This window comes from Trichoderma harzianum (genome assembly GCF_003025095.1).
Source record: "Trichoderma harzianum CBS 226.95 unplaced genomic scaffold M431scaffold_2, whole genome shotgun sequence".
Lineage (NCBI taxonomy): Eukaryota > Fungi > Ascomycota > Sordariomycetes > Hypocreales > Hypocreaceae > Trichoderma > Trichoderma harzianum.
The window spans coordinates 304,604-320,290 of NW_020209250.1; the positions used below are offsets into that span (position 1 = coordinate 304,604).

A 15,687-nucleotide genomic window follows, 5' to 3' on the forward strand; every position below is an offset into this window, starting at 1 on the left:
GACGTAGTCGCTGATCGCTTGTGATCGAAGATCGTAGTGTCAGTGTTACCAAAGCAGATATGTAGCTGCTTATAGGAAAGAAGCCAGAGTAGAAGTTGTACAAGCATCCATTGAGTCAAAACAAACTCTAAGTTCCATCTTCGTATATCGAAAAAGTCACGATAATAGCTATGTTGAATATTATAAACAAATTGCTTTTATAGAAAGAGAACAATCCACATTTCTGGTGTCCATAAACGCGCGTAAGCTTCGTCGATCATCCCGCTAGCGACTGACAACGAGGGAGTTTCGCGTTTGACGATCAAAAGGTGGGACACAAAGACTGTATCAGCCGGAAAAATAGGAGAGCAAAAGACAGAGAACAAAAGACCGTGGCTGAACATTTCTACTAACTGCGCCCCAAGTGGATTGAGTTTTCTTATGTATGACGCAAGAGTTGGGCTTTCTGGTTCCACACTCCGGAGTCTGTGCGATGATCAATGTCATACGAGTACACGTATTGAGAGGAGGCTTAGGCTTGGCCTTCAAACTCCATGTCTTTTGTGCCGCCTTCGGCCGTCGTCGGAGGATACAATGGGGAACATAGATGCCCTAGGACGTTGTTGAATAGAAAGACTTGGCCGTAGTTGCTTCAAACAGGGGAGCTGTCATAGTGGCTCATTTACTTACTTGTGTTGTCAATGATACTCTGGAGAGGTTGTCTCTCCCTTTTTATTTGTCGTTCAGTTAATATGCGCTACTGGCATTGCGCTGTAGTTGAAAGCTGAGGAGTGTCTTTGTGTGGATTAGCAGCATCTCGTTTGACATCGTCATGGCATTCATACCACGACCTACTCGCCGGCGCTTCATTCTCTTATTAACCAGCCTCTTCATCACCCTCAGCACAACCTTTCTATTACTCCCTCCTACCTCGCCAATCCGACTCTCCATCAACTTCAACGCTTCTCGCTTATTCAACTCCCTCCGAGCATCAGCCACAGACCGAGACGCTTGGCTACACCAACAACCTCCGCCATACCCTCTCAATTTGCGAGACGAGGTCGGCTATCTCGTAAAAACGGGCTATGGCACTCGCCATAGAGTGCCTGCACTCATGAAGGCTTTCTCTCACGGTGGAAATATTCTGAGTAATGAAAAAAATAACTTCATTGTCGTTGGAGACTGGACGCCAAACAATCAGACAGATGATGGGCTGCCTATTGTGTATAATGTTGTGAATACGATGATGAAGACAAAGGTTGATCTGTCGCTTCAAAGCCACCCCCGCTTCGCCAAGTATCGCTCCCTTCAAGAAGCAGTCGACTCGGCCGATGAAGACAAGGCGAGGGAGATTGGCCAAGAGTTTGGGTGGGAGTTGGACGCGCTCAAGGTAAAACAATGGCCTTGATTCCCCTGTCCCGCAAATCTGCTAACGTCTGAGCGGTCAAAGTTCATAGCCGGCATGGAGTTGGCTTACAACCTGATGCCTGAAAAGCAATGGTACATCATCCTGGATGACGATACCTTCTTGATCGAGCCCTCATTGCATCTACTCTTGAGCCACTTGGACCCCTCAAGGCCATACTACTTGGGCAACGCCGTAGGTGACTACAAGACTCGATTTGCACACGGAGGCTCAGGCATTGTGCTCTCGCGGGAGGTCATGCGGCGACTGTTCGATCGCCCTGACATCGTCGCTCAGTCATATATCGACTCTCTCGATGAGACATGGGGTGACCGCCTTGTAGGCCTGACGCTGATCAAGCTGGGCATCTATCTCGACGAGCGGTATAGCCACCATTTCAACGGTGAGCCGCCTGACATGGCCCGCGTCCAGAGAGACCGCTTCTGCTCGCCCATTGTGTCCTTCCACGGCGCCCGCAGGCCAGGGGCCATGGAAGCCATCGGTCAAGCTCTCTCCAACAACAGAGAGCAGCCCGTGATTTGGGCCCAGCTGTGGCAGCTCTTTGCTGACACTTCACTTGACAACGCTGGCCGCGAGCCGGTACGTCAGATGCGGGACTACGTGGGGCCGACGGGCGAGGACGCAACGACATGGGAGAGGATCGCATCGGCAGAGGTGTGCCGCAAGAAGTGCCGGAACAGGAAGAGCTGCCTGGCGTGGACTTATGACAGAGAGATGCGGACATGCCGCGCCAGCCCTTGGATTGTCATTGGAAACAGCAGCAACGCAGAGACGAACGAGTCTGGGCTTGATTGGCAAGCGGTGGAGCCTCTGTTGCGACAGTGCGGCCGAGGATCCTTGTAAATGTGTGCCTTGCAACCTGTGGGATTGCCTTTCTGCAGATGGATGAACGCCTTGCAATGGGATCTGATCCTATAGGACAGTCGTGAGACGCTATCTATGTTAATGCATAGCTGTACATATGATGGGCACGGAGCAGCATTACCGCTTCGTACAGATCCCGAAGAGTTTGGGGTAGCATCAGCTGTTGGGAGGACCACGCAATATAGCAGCAGCAGCCATTAGCTGTAATGTAGTGACACTGCTTCGTATATATCAGAGGTCTGCCTGCATGTGATATGATACTACTGCGTGGCCATGTTAAACATGCGCACACAAACTGCATGCCTGCAGGTAACTTGTAGGATTCTCCGCACATTGCGGCCAGGGGCTGCCTGTCACATCCAATCTAGACTGGTAGCGAGACGACTACGCGAATAGGGAGCGCCGAAGGAGTGAAAAGGAAAGCTTGGGAGGAAAAAGGATCGTACATTACGGAGTAGAAGCAGCCAAGAGGACCCTGTTGACTGACTGGCCTGCTGCTCTTTGCCGAGGAAAGGAGACAAGCCGGACAGGGCATGGAATGACTCGGTGTTTCGGTGGGTTTGGGAAGCCCTACAGTAGGTACATACCCAGGCCTTGAGAAGATCAGACCAACATTGCAGGAGGCTGACCATACTTGTATGCATAATGCGGAGTTAGCGCCCGTTGCTGTAAGTTATCAAGAGCTTCGAGGCAATACTCTTTACCGACAAGGAGGCTGTCTCGAAGCCAAACCCGAGCCCGAACAACGGTGAAGACGCAGCCTTGTCTCATGATGGCATCTGTTGCGACTCTGTCCTGCCACCTCTGCTGCACTAGGCCCTCTCCCTACTTGCACACCCCAGCCGTGTGAAGCCATTCAGGTCACTCGCAAGTCCGTATTTGTTGTTCTGCAATGGAGTGATAATAGGGGGCAGGCCCAGCAGGCTTCAAAGTGGGCCAGAGCCAGGTCCGTCTCTTCAGCTTCTGTTGGCAATGCGACGCTCGAACGGTCAGCGCTGCCACCACTTTGGACTGTACATACAGTACTGCCTGTATCCGCCGCCCCGTACTCCGTACAGTACGAGTAATGGCAGCAATCAGCAGAGCTAGGAGCGTTAAAGGACTAAGAACCTTGTCCAGGACGTTGGTGTTCGCTTATCTGAATGTACATCTAATTATTCCGATGGATTTGTACGGTAAGGAGAGCTGGGACGGCGACTTGATGCCTCTAACCACCCGATGCCACCAGGCACGATGGACCGGCTCGGCTCCTCTATTAGCAGAGACGTTTCGCCTTGTGGAGCTGCAGAGGAATCGCAGAGCCGGCAGGCTAAGGTCTTCATGCGGCTAGATCCTCCATGCATCGAGCTGGCTGATAGTCGATGCAACTCGCAACTCGTGTGTGCAAGTCTCAGGTCTCTCCCACTTATTAGCCTGCTCTGGAGGGGACCGTAGGCTAAAACGACGGAAACCACTAGGAGGCGACGACGTAGCATTACCACGTCTATCTTGACCCGCGGATGCTGGCGGTTGCAGCACCCCTCTCAGCCGCCTGGATCCCTGCAGCAGTGACGGGATGGCATTCCATGTTCCGCTGTACGAAGCAAAACGCCTGAAGCCAGATGATACGGTCAGAGTGATGGTTTTTTGGGCGTAGTGGCTCCTGAGCTCGAATGCAGGCGTCGCAGCGCTTTTTGGGAAGCCCCCCGGGTGAGCATCACCAGGTTCATCGGCCGCTACCAGGAGCTGCTTGCAACGGCTGTCGTCCCCTTTGATGGCTTGCCAAGGCTCTCGCTGGGAGCCAGGCGGAGGCGAATCCTCTTGGCGACGCGTAGACGGAGCGACTTGTGGTGCTCAGGTGGTGCCCAGGCGGTGGTCAAGCTCCTCCATTTCCATTTTCATGTATATGTCCACGAATGAAGCTGCCAGCATGACACTGGCGCCAATGGTAAGCAGGACTCCGTGAGAGACTATCGACTTGCACATATACGAGTGCATCACGGACATATGTACTGCTCGTATATGACCTGTGATGAGGGTTGAGAGAGTGCGGAGCAACTTGCAGCAGCGCGGCTTGCGGCTGGCTGTCTGTCTGTCTGTCTGTCTGTCCATGTGGCTGATGCTCCCCTTTCGCCTTTCGCTTCGCCAAGGAAGCAGCCGTTGCTTAGCGCCCTGGTCGATTTGCTTCTGTTTTGGGAGGTTAGTGTGTATTACTGCCATCATTGTCAGCTCATTTTTCTTTGCTTTTTTCTTATTCCAACTTCCCTTTACCCCCTTCCCTTCCCCCCAGGCATTCAGATCCCCATCATGTGAAAGGAACTTAATCCAAGCCGGTGGCTGGCTGCTGGGCCGCTAATGAAATTGCACCGCCCAGGGCCAGGTTTGCTCAGCTAAGGGCTCATCTCCTCTCTCCCTTGGGCTACCTGTATATTTCAGCATTTGGCGCCAGCCTATCATGTGTACTTGGATGCGCTCCGTAATGAATTGGGGTTGCTAACAAGACATTAGTCGGTGTCAAGCTATGGCTCCGCATCCGGTGGGTTCCCCAAAATGAGCCCCGGGACTTACAGTCGAAGTCGTACTGCATTCTGCAGAGAGCAGATAGTCGCTCCATGTACTCCGTACGGAGGGCCACGGGAGATGGCTGCATGAGGCAGGGAGATCCGCCGGTGCCAACTCCGTGAATGAGCTCCGGATGTATAACTACAAAGAACAAAAGAAAGTATATTGGCGGGCACATGTCCGGGGGTGTGGGCGCAGGCCAATGAGTAGAGGCGGCAACAAGGTTTCTTTGAAGGTTCGGTGAGCTCCTTTTTCTCGCTCGCTCTCTCTCGTTCTCTCAAAAGGCAGGCGGCTCGATTGTCTCGCCTGTCCCATCGAGACTCGGATGAGATGCGGGCACGGGCTAGGCGGTTGAAGCTAGGTAGCGAGCAGAGTGCGATTGGTCCCCCAGCGCCGTTGCAGGCATTGTCTCGGGGATATTCAAGGCCAGACGCTGCAGCATCGATCTGGATGCCAGCTCGCTGCCCCTCGAATGGCTACGAATCGGTGAGCCCCCGAGGGGGGCATACATGTAGCATACATGTAGGAGCAGGACTCGTATGTGCAGTATGCATACACAAAGCCAGTGCTCACATGCAGCACAATGCAGCTCTCACCGTTTGTGACCTGCCCCCCTGGTTCCACGCTACCTTCCGTCGAGCCGGCCCAAGGTATCCGAAGACTATTGCGGAGTAGCGGTGTTTTAGCACTTGTGTGGTGTGAAGCCGTAGTACGAAGTGGTAGTACGAGTACAGGTACCGAGGCAGCTTCAGATGCCACGATGGTGGTGCTAGCATACTGTAAGTAGTCGGGATTGTATTGTTGGTCATGATGGCCAGCCTCTAGCATCGTACGCACGCTGTCCTGTCCGCTGCATCATCGCCTGTGTAGGCATCTATTTTCGGCATACAAGCAATTGGATCCATCAAAGAGAGGAGAGCTGGGATTGGGAGGCTGGAGTGTATCGTACACAGGCATCCTTGTTCACCAAGCCATGCTTTGTCGATTTGCTGATGCTGCCCAGCACACACGTAGGCAGGTAGTACGATAAATGACCAGTGTTACTCGTATCTTGGCCGGCCAGTCCCTTCTGCCACTCGTATTTTATCGCTCGCCAATCTGCATCTCCATCGATCTTATCCACAAGTTAGGTAGGCGTTATCGGCCGTCTCTGGCTGCTGGCTGGCCGTGAAAGAGGCGGCTGTTGGACCAAGAGGTTCCACGTCTGAGACAACATACTGTAGCGTTGGCGGAGAGTGGACCGTTCTGCTAGCAGCAATAGTACTAGCATAGCCGAATGCTGGTTCGCGAGAGTAAACAAGATGGAGATGGACGGGAAGAAGCCCACCTGTCTCAGCGGTGTCCAGCGTGCCTGGTGCTAGCGATGCAGGCTCCCTACAAGCGCCTCCAAGTGCTCGTGAGCTCTCCATGTCCAGCTCAGCTCTAGACTCTAAGGAGCTGAGAGAGGAGAGAGCGGAATCGGTAGAGTTTGTATGTACGAGCATGGGAGCAGCCAAGATATCCAGCCCGTGACTAGGCAGTTTGGCCGAGAAGAAACCTGAACCATGCCGTATCGCTATCGGGATACAGACCTACCTGAAGTCTTACCTAATAGGTGGCACGTGTCGTGTCTTCTCCTCAACGTCTCCTCAACATCCCCTCAACGACAACCCCTGAAGCAAGCAGCAGACGGGAAGCTTTCCATGGGATCGCTGCTGCTGCTGCTGCTGCTGCTCCGTACAGCTGCTCAATGACTGGTTGACGATAAAAAGTGACGAGTAACTTAAGCTATTTCATCCCATTCCACCTAGCACCAGTCCAGGGAGTTTCAGTCAGTACCAAGGCGTCGTGTCGTGGATGCCAACACGCAACCCTACCTGTAGCATCAGCTTGAAAGAGAGCCTCCAGACTGCCGTACAGGCACAGGCACTTCGTGTGTGTGGTGTGGTGGCAGTGAGGGCGAATCCAATAGATCTCCAGGGTTGCCGAGAATCGATTGGACCGGGTCCGTCGTCCGAGCCGCCCTACCGGGCACTCCATCACAGACAAGCATCCCTCCCAATACGGAGCTCCAAGCAAGGTTCTGGGTAAGTAGCAGCTAACATCAAGACAGCGAACCGGCATTGCGCGCGTGCATGCATACTGAAGCACTAAGATACGAGTCCTCGCAGTAGTACCTGCTTGTTAGTATGTACTTGTCGCAGCCAGCAGCCAGCAGGACTCGCGTATTCCAGCAGTGCTACCCCGTTATGTAGGGGTATCGTTCCGCATCTTAGCACGAAGCAGCCACGGCACTAGACAAGCAAGCTGTACATGTACGCGCATGCACGCTGAGACTGATGAATCAATATTCGTCGGTGCAAGTGGTGCTGGTGCCCTGCTGCGCTGGTCTCTGTCGATAGTTGATTGATTGAATGGACATGTGCTGCGTCTGCGGCTGCATCCCGCGGGTTTTGCTTTGCCAATGATGTTTGGGCGAAGATGCATTGCGGTAGGTTTGCTCCAAGCAGCTCGAGGTAGGTACTCAACTCCCTACCAGATGCAGTTAGCAGCTCTTGAGAGTTCTATATTGTCCAGATACTGCAGATACTAGAGAGGTACTTATGCCCTTTGTACCAACATACTGGGTCGTATCTGTACCTTCGTCTCTCGTGTAGCACAATCTAATCAGCTGTGCTTTGTTCATCACCGTCTGCTGAAGAATTGAGATTACCGCCTTTCAGCGCTCCATTCTGTTCATCTTGTCTTGCACGGAGCAGCTTCCGGGAGTTGGCCAGGAGCTTGCGCTAGCCGAATAATAAGCCTAGCTGGGGGGCCCTGCCGCCGACCGCCGACCGCCAGCAGTCAATTGGAAGAAGTGCTTGTGATCTGGTGTACCTGTACCTGTACCTGTACTTGGAGCTCAGGTGCCCAGGTGCCAAAGGACAGGTACCGACCGCTAGTCAGTGGGCCAAGGTGCATGCGCGCCGCTGCAGTTAGTACCTGTACTTGTACTTGCTGCGAGTTGAAGCCTGCGCTGCAATTGGCACTCCTGACTGCACAAGCGCCTGTACCTGTACCAATACCACTATGGCAAGTACCTTGCCTGTAACGGGCCGCCCTGCCTGTTGATGCTCCAGACCATCATTTTTGCATCCATCCGCGCCTCTTTTTGCCTGCACATCACAACAATCTCTTCCTCCGCGACTAGAGCAATCCAGCCCAGCCCTCCCTCTCCTGTCGCTTGGACGGGCCGGGGTGCGTCCCCTGTCGCGGTAAACGCTATTTCATGTCGCTCCATAAAATTGGAATTACAACAGACTAGAAAATGGTTCCAGACGATTCGGGAGACGACAAGACTTCTGTCGTTGTTGTCTCCGACTCTGCTCCTCGACCTGAACCTGCTTCTCTCACAAGAGAGGCTTCTCCCAAGCCTCAAGTCACAATCACACAATCCACCTCTTCAGACTCGAATCCCACTGTCGCCGCCCCTGCGCCGCCTCCGCAGGTGCCCACGGAAGAGCAGCAATCGCAGCAGCTCAAGGACGAGCAGCAGCAGGAGGAACAGCAGAAGCCACCGCAGGAAGAGGAGCAACATCACGAGCCGCAATCTGAACCTCAACCGCAATCGCAACCAGAGTCGCAGCCGCAGCCGCCCCCTCAGCAGCAAAACGGCGACAGTCGGGCGTCCGAGACCAATACCACAACCCCCGTGTCCGAGGCCGACATGGCGAGCCACCGAGCGGCCCTCCACGGCATGCACGCAGGCTATCCCACAAGCTCCTCGTCGCCCATCTATCCCCAGACCAGCCTCCCGACCACTCAGTACGCCTCATATTCCACAGTCACAGCTGCAGCTCAGCAGGGCGATGCATACCGCGTCAGTCCCGTGGGCACTCCGCAAATGTCACTGCCCAGCATGCGCACCATCGACGCCATGTCACAGCAATCTGTCCCTCCAATGCCGCACCATTCCATGTCCATGGGCATGAACATGCCCCTTACTGCCGTCTCGACCCCTCCTTACTTCACAAGCCATTCAGCGCCTCTCCCTTCCAACTACGGCTTCCCCCAGGACGCCTTGGCTCGGTATCCTCTCCCGCACGATCCTCGGCTCATCAACCACCGAGGCCCCAAGAAGGTATGTTTTGAGCAGGTTGCGGCTCTCTTCGTCGTTTCCTTCTCTAGGGGAGCCAATTGGTCGTTTTCTGCGCCAGGGCTGACGATTGTGGCATATAGGAGATCAAGCGACGAACCAAGACGGGCTGCTTAACGTGCCGCAAACGACGAATCAAGGTGCGCATATGGACATCCAATTACCCTTTCAAGAAGCTCTTCACCACTACAATTGCTTGCCCATTCTACCTATTTTTATTCCTCCTCCAAATAATGCCTTCATTTTTATTCTATTCCCCTTTTCCTCGCCTCTACTTTTCTCAATGGCTGAAGCCAGTGTTCTGTTCGTATTACGCGTGGGATGGAGCAAAGCCAGAAAAAAAAAGCGGCCCCTCGGCAGCTGAAGCTTGCTGAGAGCTGAGCTGCCTTGAAACTCGTGGCGCGCCGCTACAGTATAAACCAACGCGAGCGTGAGACTTGGCACATTCGCGCCAATTGCAAAACTTCTTCCCTCCATTGTCTTGCACTCAAGACATTGACTTCTCCGCTCTTTAGCCACACCGCCCCTAGCTTCGCCTTCAATTTGCCCTCGCTCTCACTCTCATCCCTCCCTTTTTGCATCATCGTCACTTTTTTTGCTAGCTAGCCGCTTTCTGCATCTCTGCATCTATGCGCCCCACCTAGAATCTTGCCATTGACATCCATCTGTCCTTGCAGTGCGACGAGACGCATCCCACCTGCAACAACTGCAGGAAATCGAAGCGCGAGTGCCTGGGCTACGATCCCATCTTCCGACAGCAGCCCGGAACCCCCACCAGCAGCAGCGTCCAGCCCGTGTCCAACAGCCTCTCACAGCCCGAGCCGTCGGGCATTGCTTCTGTCCAGTCCGGGTCGGCGGTTGGTCCTCCTACACCGCGTCTGGTCAACTCGTACGGCAGCCAATCGCCGATGCTGCCGAGCGGCTATGCGACAAGCTCGAACCCCGGCACCCCGTCGATCCCACCAAGCACCTACAATCCTTCTCTCTCTGTCTCTGTGAAGCCTGAACTTGGCTACGGCTACTCTGCTTCAGGCATCGATCCCGCCGTACGCACCATGTCTGCCATGCCTGCCAACCAAATGTCGCTATCGGGCCCCGATAACAGCTATTTACGAGGTGAGTCCCAAGTCTATCCCCCAATCTTTGCTTTTCTGGTTTCTTTCTCTCATTCCTCTCGGTGATCATAAAAGGCAATCTAAAATGCTAACCCGGATGGCATTTTTCCAGCCAAGAAGATGAAAATCGACGAGATTATCGATCTGCTTGGCCCCCCCGCACCGGTTCAGCAGATTAGTCACACGGAAGAAACTTTTAATGAAATCACAAAGGTCTACCATGAAATGTATGCCAGCGGGCTCAGTGCCTTCTTCGAGACGAGCTGGTACTACTTTACCGACAACGGCAAAATGACATTTCCCAAAGATGCCAACCTCATCGAGCACATGGCAACTTTTCTCAAAATCCTCGAGGCCGTCAAAGCCAATGATCACACCCAGATGGCTTATTCAGGGGTTCTAGAAACCAGAATTGTGTGGGAGTTGGCTTGTACGGCATACCAAATCCCCGACAGGGCGAACAATTCCATGCGCCTTAGCCTGCCGCCAGACAACGACCCCATTGAAGCTAAAAATCGCCTCCTGGTAGTTGAGGCTTTGCTCTGTGGTGATGAGTTGCAAAGCAACCCTCTCGCGCCTCCAGTGGCAGACCCAGACCACCACCGTGTGCGCCAGTTCGACTTTTGGTATAGCCTGGCCGAATTCGTTCGCAGGAGGGACAATCCCAACTCGCCTTCGACTGTCAAGATTAGGGAGGACGTTCTGAGCCGCATGCGCCACCTTCTTGACGGACGAGAGAATCGCGATGTCCTCTACTCCATAGCTGTTGTCCGCGAACTGGCGCCAAACTTTGACTCCGGATATGCAGCCACGATTCCGCAGCATTTGGACGAATCAGACCCAAAGAACAGACTGGCCGTTGCGTCCAAATTCATTCTGGATGAATCCCAAGTCACCGGTGGAACAACAAACGTGGTGCGTCGGTTCAGCGACATTGCGTCTCGAGCCTTTGTCAACCCTGGAGTAAATATTGCTCGAAGAGTATAACCGATATGCACGAAATCATCATACCTCAACTAAACAGAACCGACCACCATGATATCTTGTATCATCTCTGTGAAAAATAAACGTCTACCTCCACATGTTATTTCCATCTCGGTGGCCTGATACAGCCAGCATTTACCACTGGTATATCGGCGCCATGCTGCTTTGAAAGGAACATTTCATGGGATCTCATCCCCAGCTAACATGGCAAGTCTTTGCACTCGACCGAAAAGTTCCCCCTTCTCTCTCATCTTTTTCCTTTTTCCCTTTTTGTTTTCATGGCGTTGCGACATTGTGGGACCACGGCCAAGGCAAGGGGGTTAGGCATTCTCTCTGCTCGCTATCGATTTTTTTTGTTGCATTAATTTCCTTTGTTGGCGGCTCATTATTTCTCTCTTCAGCCACATCAGGGCACAGGCGTTTTACATGCAATTTATTGTATTAGTCTGATTCATTCTGGCTGCAATGTATTGTTCTATATGTTATCCCCCTTGGGGATACAAGGTGTGGAGGGCCATCTCTCGATAAGTGAGGAGAGAGATTGGCATGTAGTACAGCACACTGAACTATTGTTCCTAGTGGAACTCAAGTTCAGCTGGGCTATAGGGTGGAAAGTGGGGGAAACTGAAGAATGAACGAAGATAGACTTTTTTTTTTGTTTGTTTCCACCACAAATTAGACAGGAAGAGCTGAGCTTTTTGTTGCTCAGCGTTCCTCGGGATTGGGGCGCGGGAATGGGATGGGATGGGTTAATAGATGGGTTGGCTCTATATAGCCTGCATCAGACTCTTCTGATTCATACTCCAAAAAAGAAAAAAACCAAAACAAAACAACAAAGAATACTGCTCCGAATACTTTTGTGGGCAAAATATTTTCCTTTAAAATTCTCCTTATTTTTTTGTCATATGTTTTTTTTCTCTCTCTTTTTTCTTAGTGTTTAATACCCTTGTTGGGACATTCTAGGTATACATAAATAGATCTGGCATATTATATATATATGGTGATTAGTGTATTTTCATCGCTTCTCGTTGCGATGCCATCTATTATGAAGCTCATATTCTCGTGAATCCTTCTCTTAAAACAAGTCATCATGTCTTGCCAAAGTTGCCAAACCAGATGCTGTCATCCGGTCTCATACCCGTCGTAACGCCTTCAAGGCCGCACATTTTCTTCTCCTGATCGCTCACAGTCCAGCCTCGAACTACATCGCTCCTTACAAGCAGCTGCATCAACATGCCCGACTCAGCGTGCCACATGTTGTGGCAGTGAAACGCCCACATGCCCGGGTTATCGAGCACGATGCGGATGACGGCCCAGCTGTATCCTTCCACGGTGACGGTGTCTCTTCGGACGGGATTATCGTCTAGGTTGTGCTCCTTGACGAAATCGGGGAAATCGGCCTCGTAGGGAGGGTACCCACCGCGGCCTTGGTAGAGGACGAAGAATTTATGGCCGTGGAGGTGGAACGGGTGGTTGCCGTCGTCGAAGTTGTTGATGGCGAGGTCGATGGTGCGGATGCCCTCTGTTTGGATGACGAGTTCTTTTTTGTAGTCAAAGGCCATGTTGTTGACGGCAATGGGTGATTTGAGAGTGGTGGCGTTGGTAGATGATGCGGAGAGGAAGCGGTGGAGGGATGGGGAGGTGACGTTGTGGTGCCAGGTGGATTGGTTGAAGAAGCCGCGGGCGAGACGCCAGTCGCCGATCATGAAGCTTGCGTCGAAGCGCATGTATTTGTCTGCGGGAGGGGGGGTCATGGGGATGACTGGGTGGAGGGCGGAGACGTTGAGATCACGACATATGACTTCGATGGCTTCGGGCCAGTCTTTGCTTGTAGGCTCCTTGTCCAAGGCTTTAACTTCGGGAGAGCCGTAGTGTAATATAGCTCGCATCTCGGGCTGTAAACGGGGGTTTTTGGTGGTGAAGCAGTGTGTCACCATTCGGGCTCTCATCCAGAAGGTATCGGCGGTGGTGACGTTGGTTTCAAGGATGACGCTGTACCGCTGCGCTGGGAGAATGTTGAGACGATGAAACGGTTCGGGGAACACGTCGGTGCCATCGACCTCGGTGACGTAGAATGGATGTTCATCAAACTGGATCTGGAACTCGGCAAAGGCACCGACGTTAATGATGCGTAGCCGGTGGCGTTGACCAGCAGCAAGATCAAGAACTGAGGTCGAAACGTTTGCGGCATCGCAATCCCAGCCTTGGAAATCTTTACAGTCACGCACGCCACGGCCGTTGATGAGACCGTTGTCTGGGACGGGCTCATTGTTCTCCATGTCGTTTTTGAGATAATCCATCAAGAGCTCCGAGGTGAGATTGTGATAATGGTCTTGGACCATGATGATTCTGTCCGAAGCATATTCCAGCTTCTGCAGAGTAGTCCTCTCATCTTTGCAGTGAATGACGACGGGGCCAAGGAGGCCATCAGATGCTTGGGCACTATGGTGGGCATGATACCAGTAGGTGCCGGACTGCTCTTTGATCTCGAACTCGTAGGTGAAGGTTGAGTTGGGGGCAATTGGGCATTGTGTGATTCCAACGGCGCCATCCATGGAATTTGTGCCGTTTTGGAAGAGGCCGTGAAAGTGCATCGAAGTAGCATTGATGGCTTTGTTCTCCACAATGACTCGGATGGTGTCGCCTTCGTTGCATTCAACCAAAGGGCCGGGGAACTGGTTGTTGATGAGAATCATTGGGCGATAGATGCCATCAGGGTTCAGGCGTCCATCTACAATTGTCCAGTGGTATTCTCTAGTGGTGGGAGCGGCGTCAAAGTCCCAGGAAGGTGACAAGACGTACTCTGACACATCTCTTAGCTTGGGGATACTGGGCATCTCTTCTTCATAGTGGACAATCAGTGGTTTGGAACTACTCTTGTCCCCATCTCCAGCAGCAGGCTCAGACTCTTCTTCCTCATGATGGTCAGTTTCATCTTCCCCAGGATGTTCTCCTGGAGAGTGATCATCGCCGTCAACTTCAGGCGCTGAATCAGACGGAGATTCTCTAGAAAGCGATTGACTGAAGGGGACGGCGGCCAGCGCCAGTATAGAGACTGTGACGATGAAGAAAAAGAGGCATAGCTTCCAGGCAGGCAGAGGGCGGCGTTGACGTCGAGAAGGGCGAAACCCTGACGAGCGGTGTGATGTGCGAATGAAGGGCTGCTCCTCACCGAGCTCTTGACGAGCTTCGTCATGAAAAGCGCCAGTCGAGTCTCCTCGTTGATGCGCTCCAACAGCATCCATTGCACTCACTCACCGGCGAAGCTCTAGAGGGTTGAGAACCGTCACGGCCGGTATTGTCATGGTACGGTACGGCAAGCTCCGAGACCGGGTCCCTATCAGGTGAGCTCTGTCGTCTCGACTTGGACAATCAGAGCTTGCTCATTCATTCAGGTACGAAGAATGCAACTGGTGAAAAGAAGTTAGCTCCCAGTTGACATATCGGCCTTGTGCTTGTGGAGCAGTAATTCGAAAAGAAAATGCGACTATGGACAGCCCAATCGGAGGCAACACAATCCAAATCAAACCAATCCAAGCGGAGATTCAGAGGCACGAGCTGGGGGCGCGAGGAAGAATCAACGTCGAGAAGGGCACCAAAGTGCGCCCGCGTGGGAAGAAGCGAACAGCCAGCCCGGTGTCGAAAAGGGAGTAGCTGGGAGGAGGAGCTGTAAGAGACCAGATGGGCGTTTGTCTGTGTGTTGGACGGGGACAATTGAAGCCGGATTTGACTGCTGAGTGGCGGATGGAACAACATTTAGGCGTTTCGGGAGAGGCATGCTTGCGGGCGCAACGGCGATTGGACAGCGGGATGATCCGCTAGAGGAAGTTGTTTGACATGGAACCTAAGCGCTAGAAAGGCGAAAAGTTCTCAATGGAAAAGACGGGATTGAAATCCATAGATCATTGGTACATAGCCTCGTTCGGGGAATTGCAGGAGCCTTGCCTATCAGTTGAGTGTCATTGATTTCTCTGTTGTGTGATGCTATGCGTATGTAGAACCAGTAGTTAACGGTCAGGTGGATTGAATCGTGTCTATGTGATGTGTGTATTGCTTTTGATTATCTCGCTTGTATTCTGCTGTAAACTCGGAACTCACTCAACCGAGTTCCCGCTGTTGTACAAGCGTTGATTCATACTCAACTCTCAACTTGACAACATCCTATAACCTAATAATGGATCAAATTTGATAGTACTAATGTCATCGTCTCTCGGTCCTCTTCCGATATCCGCCTTCTCCCCCCCTCAGACGCAAACTTGTTGCCTCGCTTCTTCCCTGAACCCAGTCGACACATGTGCTCGATGGGTTCTATTATTCCGTGCGTGCTTCTGCAAGCGCAATTCATTACCCACACAGACAATAGTTGTCAGCTCGCTCGCTCAATTCCGTGTCCAGCTCCTGCCTAGGCCGCGCTTTGTAACCAGGACTCACTCATTCGTTGACCGAGGCGGCATGTCGCTGGCCACGCAGATTCAGCAATCAGTCGACAACATACGCAAGCTCAAGCTGGGGGCCCCCCAAAAGAACCCTGCAAGCAATGGATTTGAGGCTTAATTGTTAGTGCCAGTACGGCAAGATGGTGGCTTGATGACACTTCAAACCCACCCAACTAAAGGTCGCTAGCTACCAGACTTGAGCTGCAGGTCCGCCCTTGTTCGTCTCTT

The 15,687-nt window shown here is 52.6% G+C and overlaps 4 protein-coding genes across 4 annotated transcripts; 2 read left to right on the forward strand and 2 right to left on the reverse strand.

The window, feature by feature from the left end:
* Positions 1–545: 545 nt before the first annotated feature.
* Positions 546–2,418, forward strand: M431DRAFT_105818 (glycosyltransferase family 31 protein). The gene is made up of 2 exons (XM_024911595.1): positions 546–1,369; positions 1,475–2,418. The coding sequence occupies exons 1-2, from the start codon at positions 812–814 to the stop codon at positions 2,246–2,248; spliced, it is 1,332 nt and encodes a 443-aa protein (XP_024778241.1). The 5' UTR covers positions 546–811; the 3' UTR covers positions 2,249–2,418.
* A 1,505-nt stretch (positions 2,419–3,923) lies between these two features.
* Positions 3,924–4,569, reverse strand: M431DRAFT_280834 (hypothetical protein). The gene has a single exon (XM_024914011.1). The coding sequence runs from the start codon at positions 4,469–4,471 to the stop codon at positions 4,103–4,105; it is 369 nt and encodes a 122-aa protein (XP_024778242.1). The 5' UTR covers positions 4,472–4,569; the 3' UTR covers positions 3,924–4,102.
* A 3,527-nt stretch (positions 4,570–8,096) lies between these two features.
* Positions 8,097–11,026, forward strand: M431DRAFT_76906 (hypothetical protein; the record flags this gene model as incomplete). The annotated part of the gene is made up of 4 exons (XM_024922510.1): positions 8,097–8,913; positions 9,017–9,222; positions 9,569–10,040; positions 10,152–11,026. The coding sequence occupies 4 exons, from the start codon at positions 8,097–8,099 to the stop codon at positions 11,024–11,026; spliced, it is 2,370 nt and encodes a 789-aa protein (XP_024778243.1).
* A 1,085-nt stretch (positions 11,027–12,111) lies between these two features.
* Positions 12,112–13,719, reverse strand: M431DRAFT_76987 (multicopper oxidase; the record flags this gene model as incomplete). Its single annotated transcript, XM_024922523.1, has 1 exon — positions 12,112–13,719. The coding sequence occupies one exon, from the start codon at positions 13,717–13,719 to the stop codon at positions 12,112–12,114; it is 1,608 nt and encodes a 535-aa protein (XP_024778244.1).
* Positions 13,720–15,687: the final 1,968 nt, after the last annotated feature.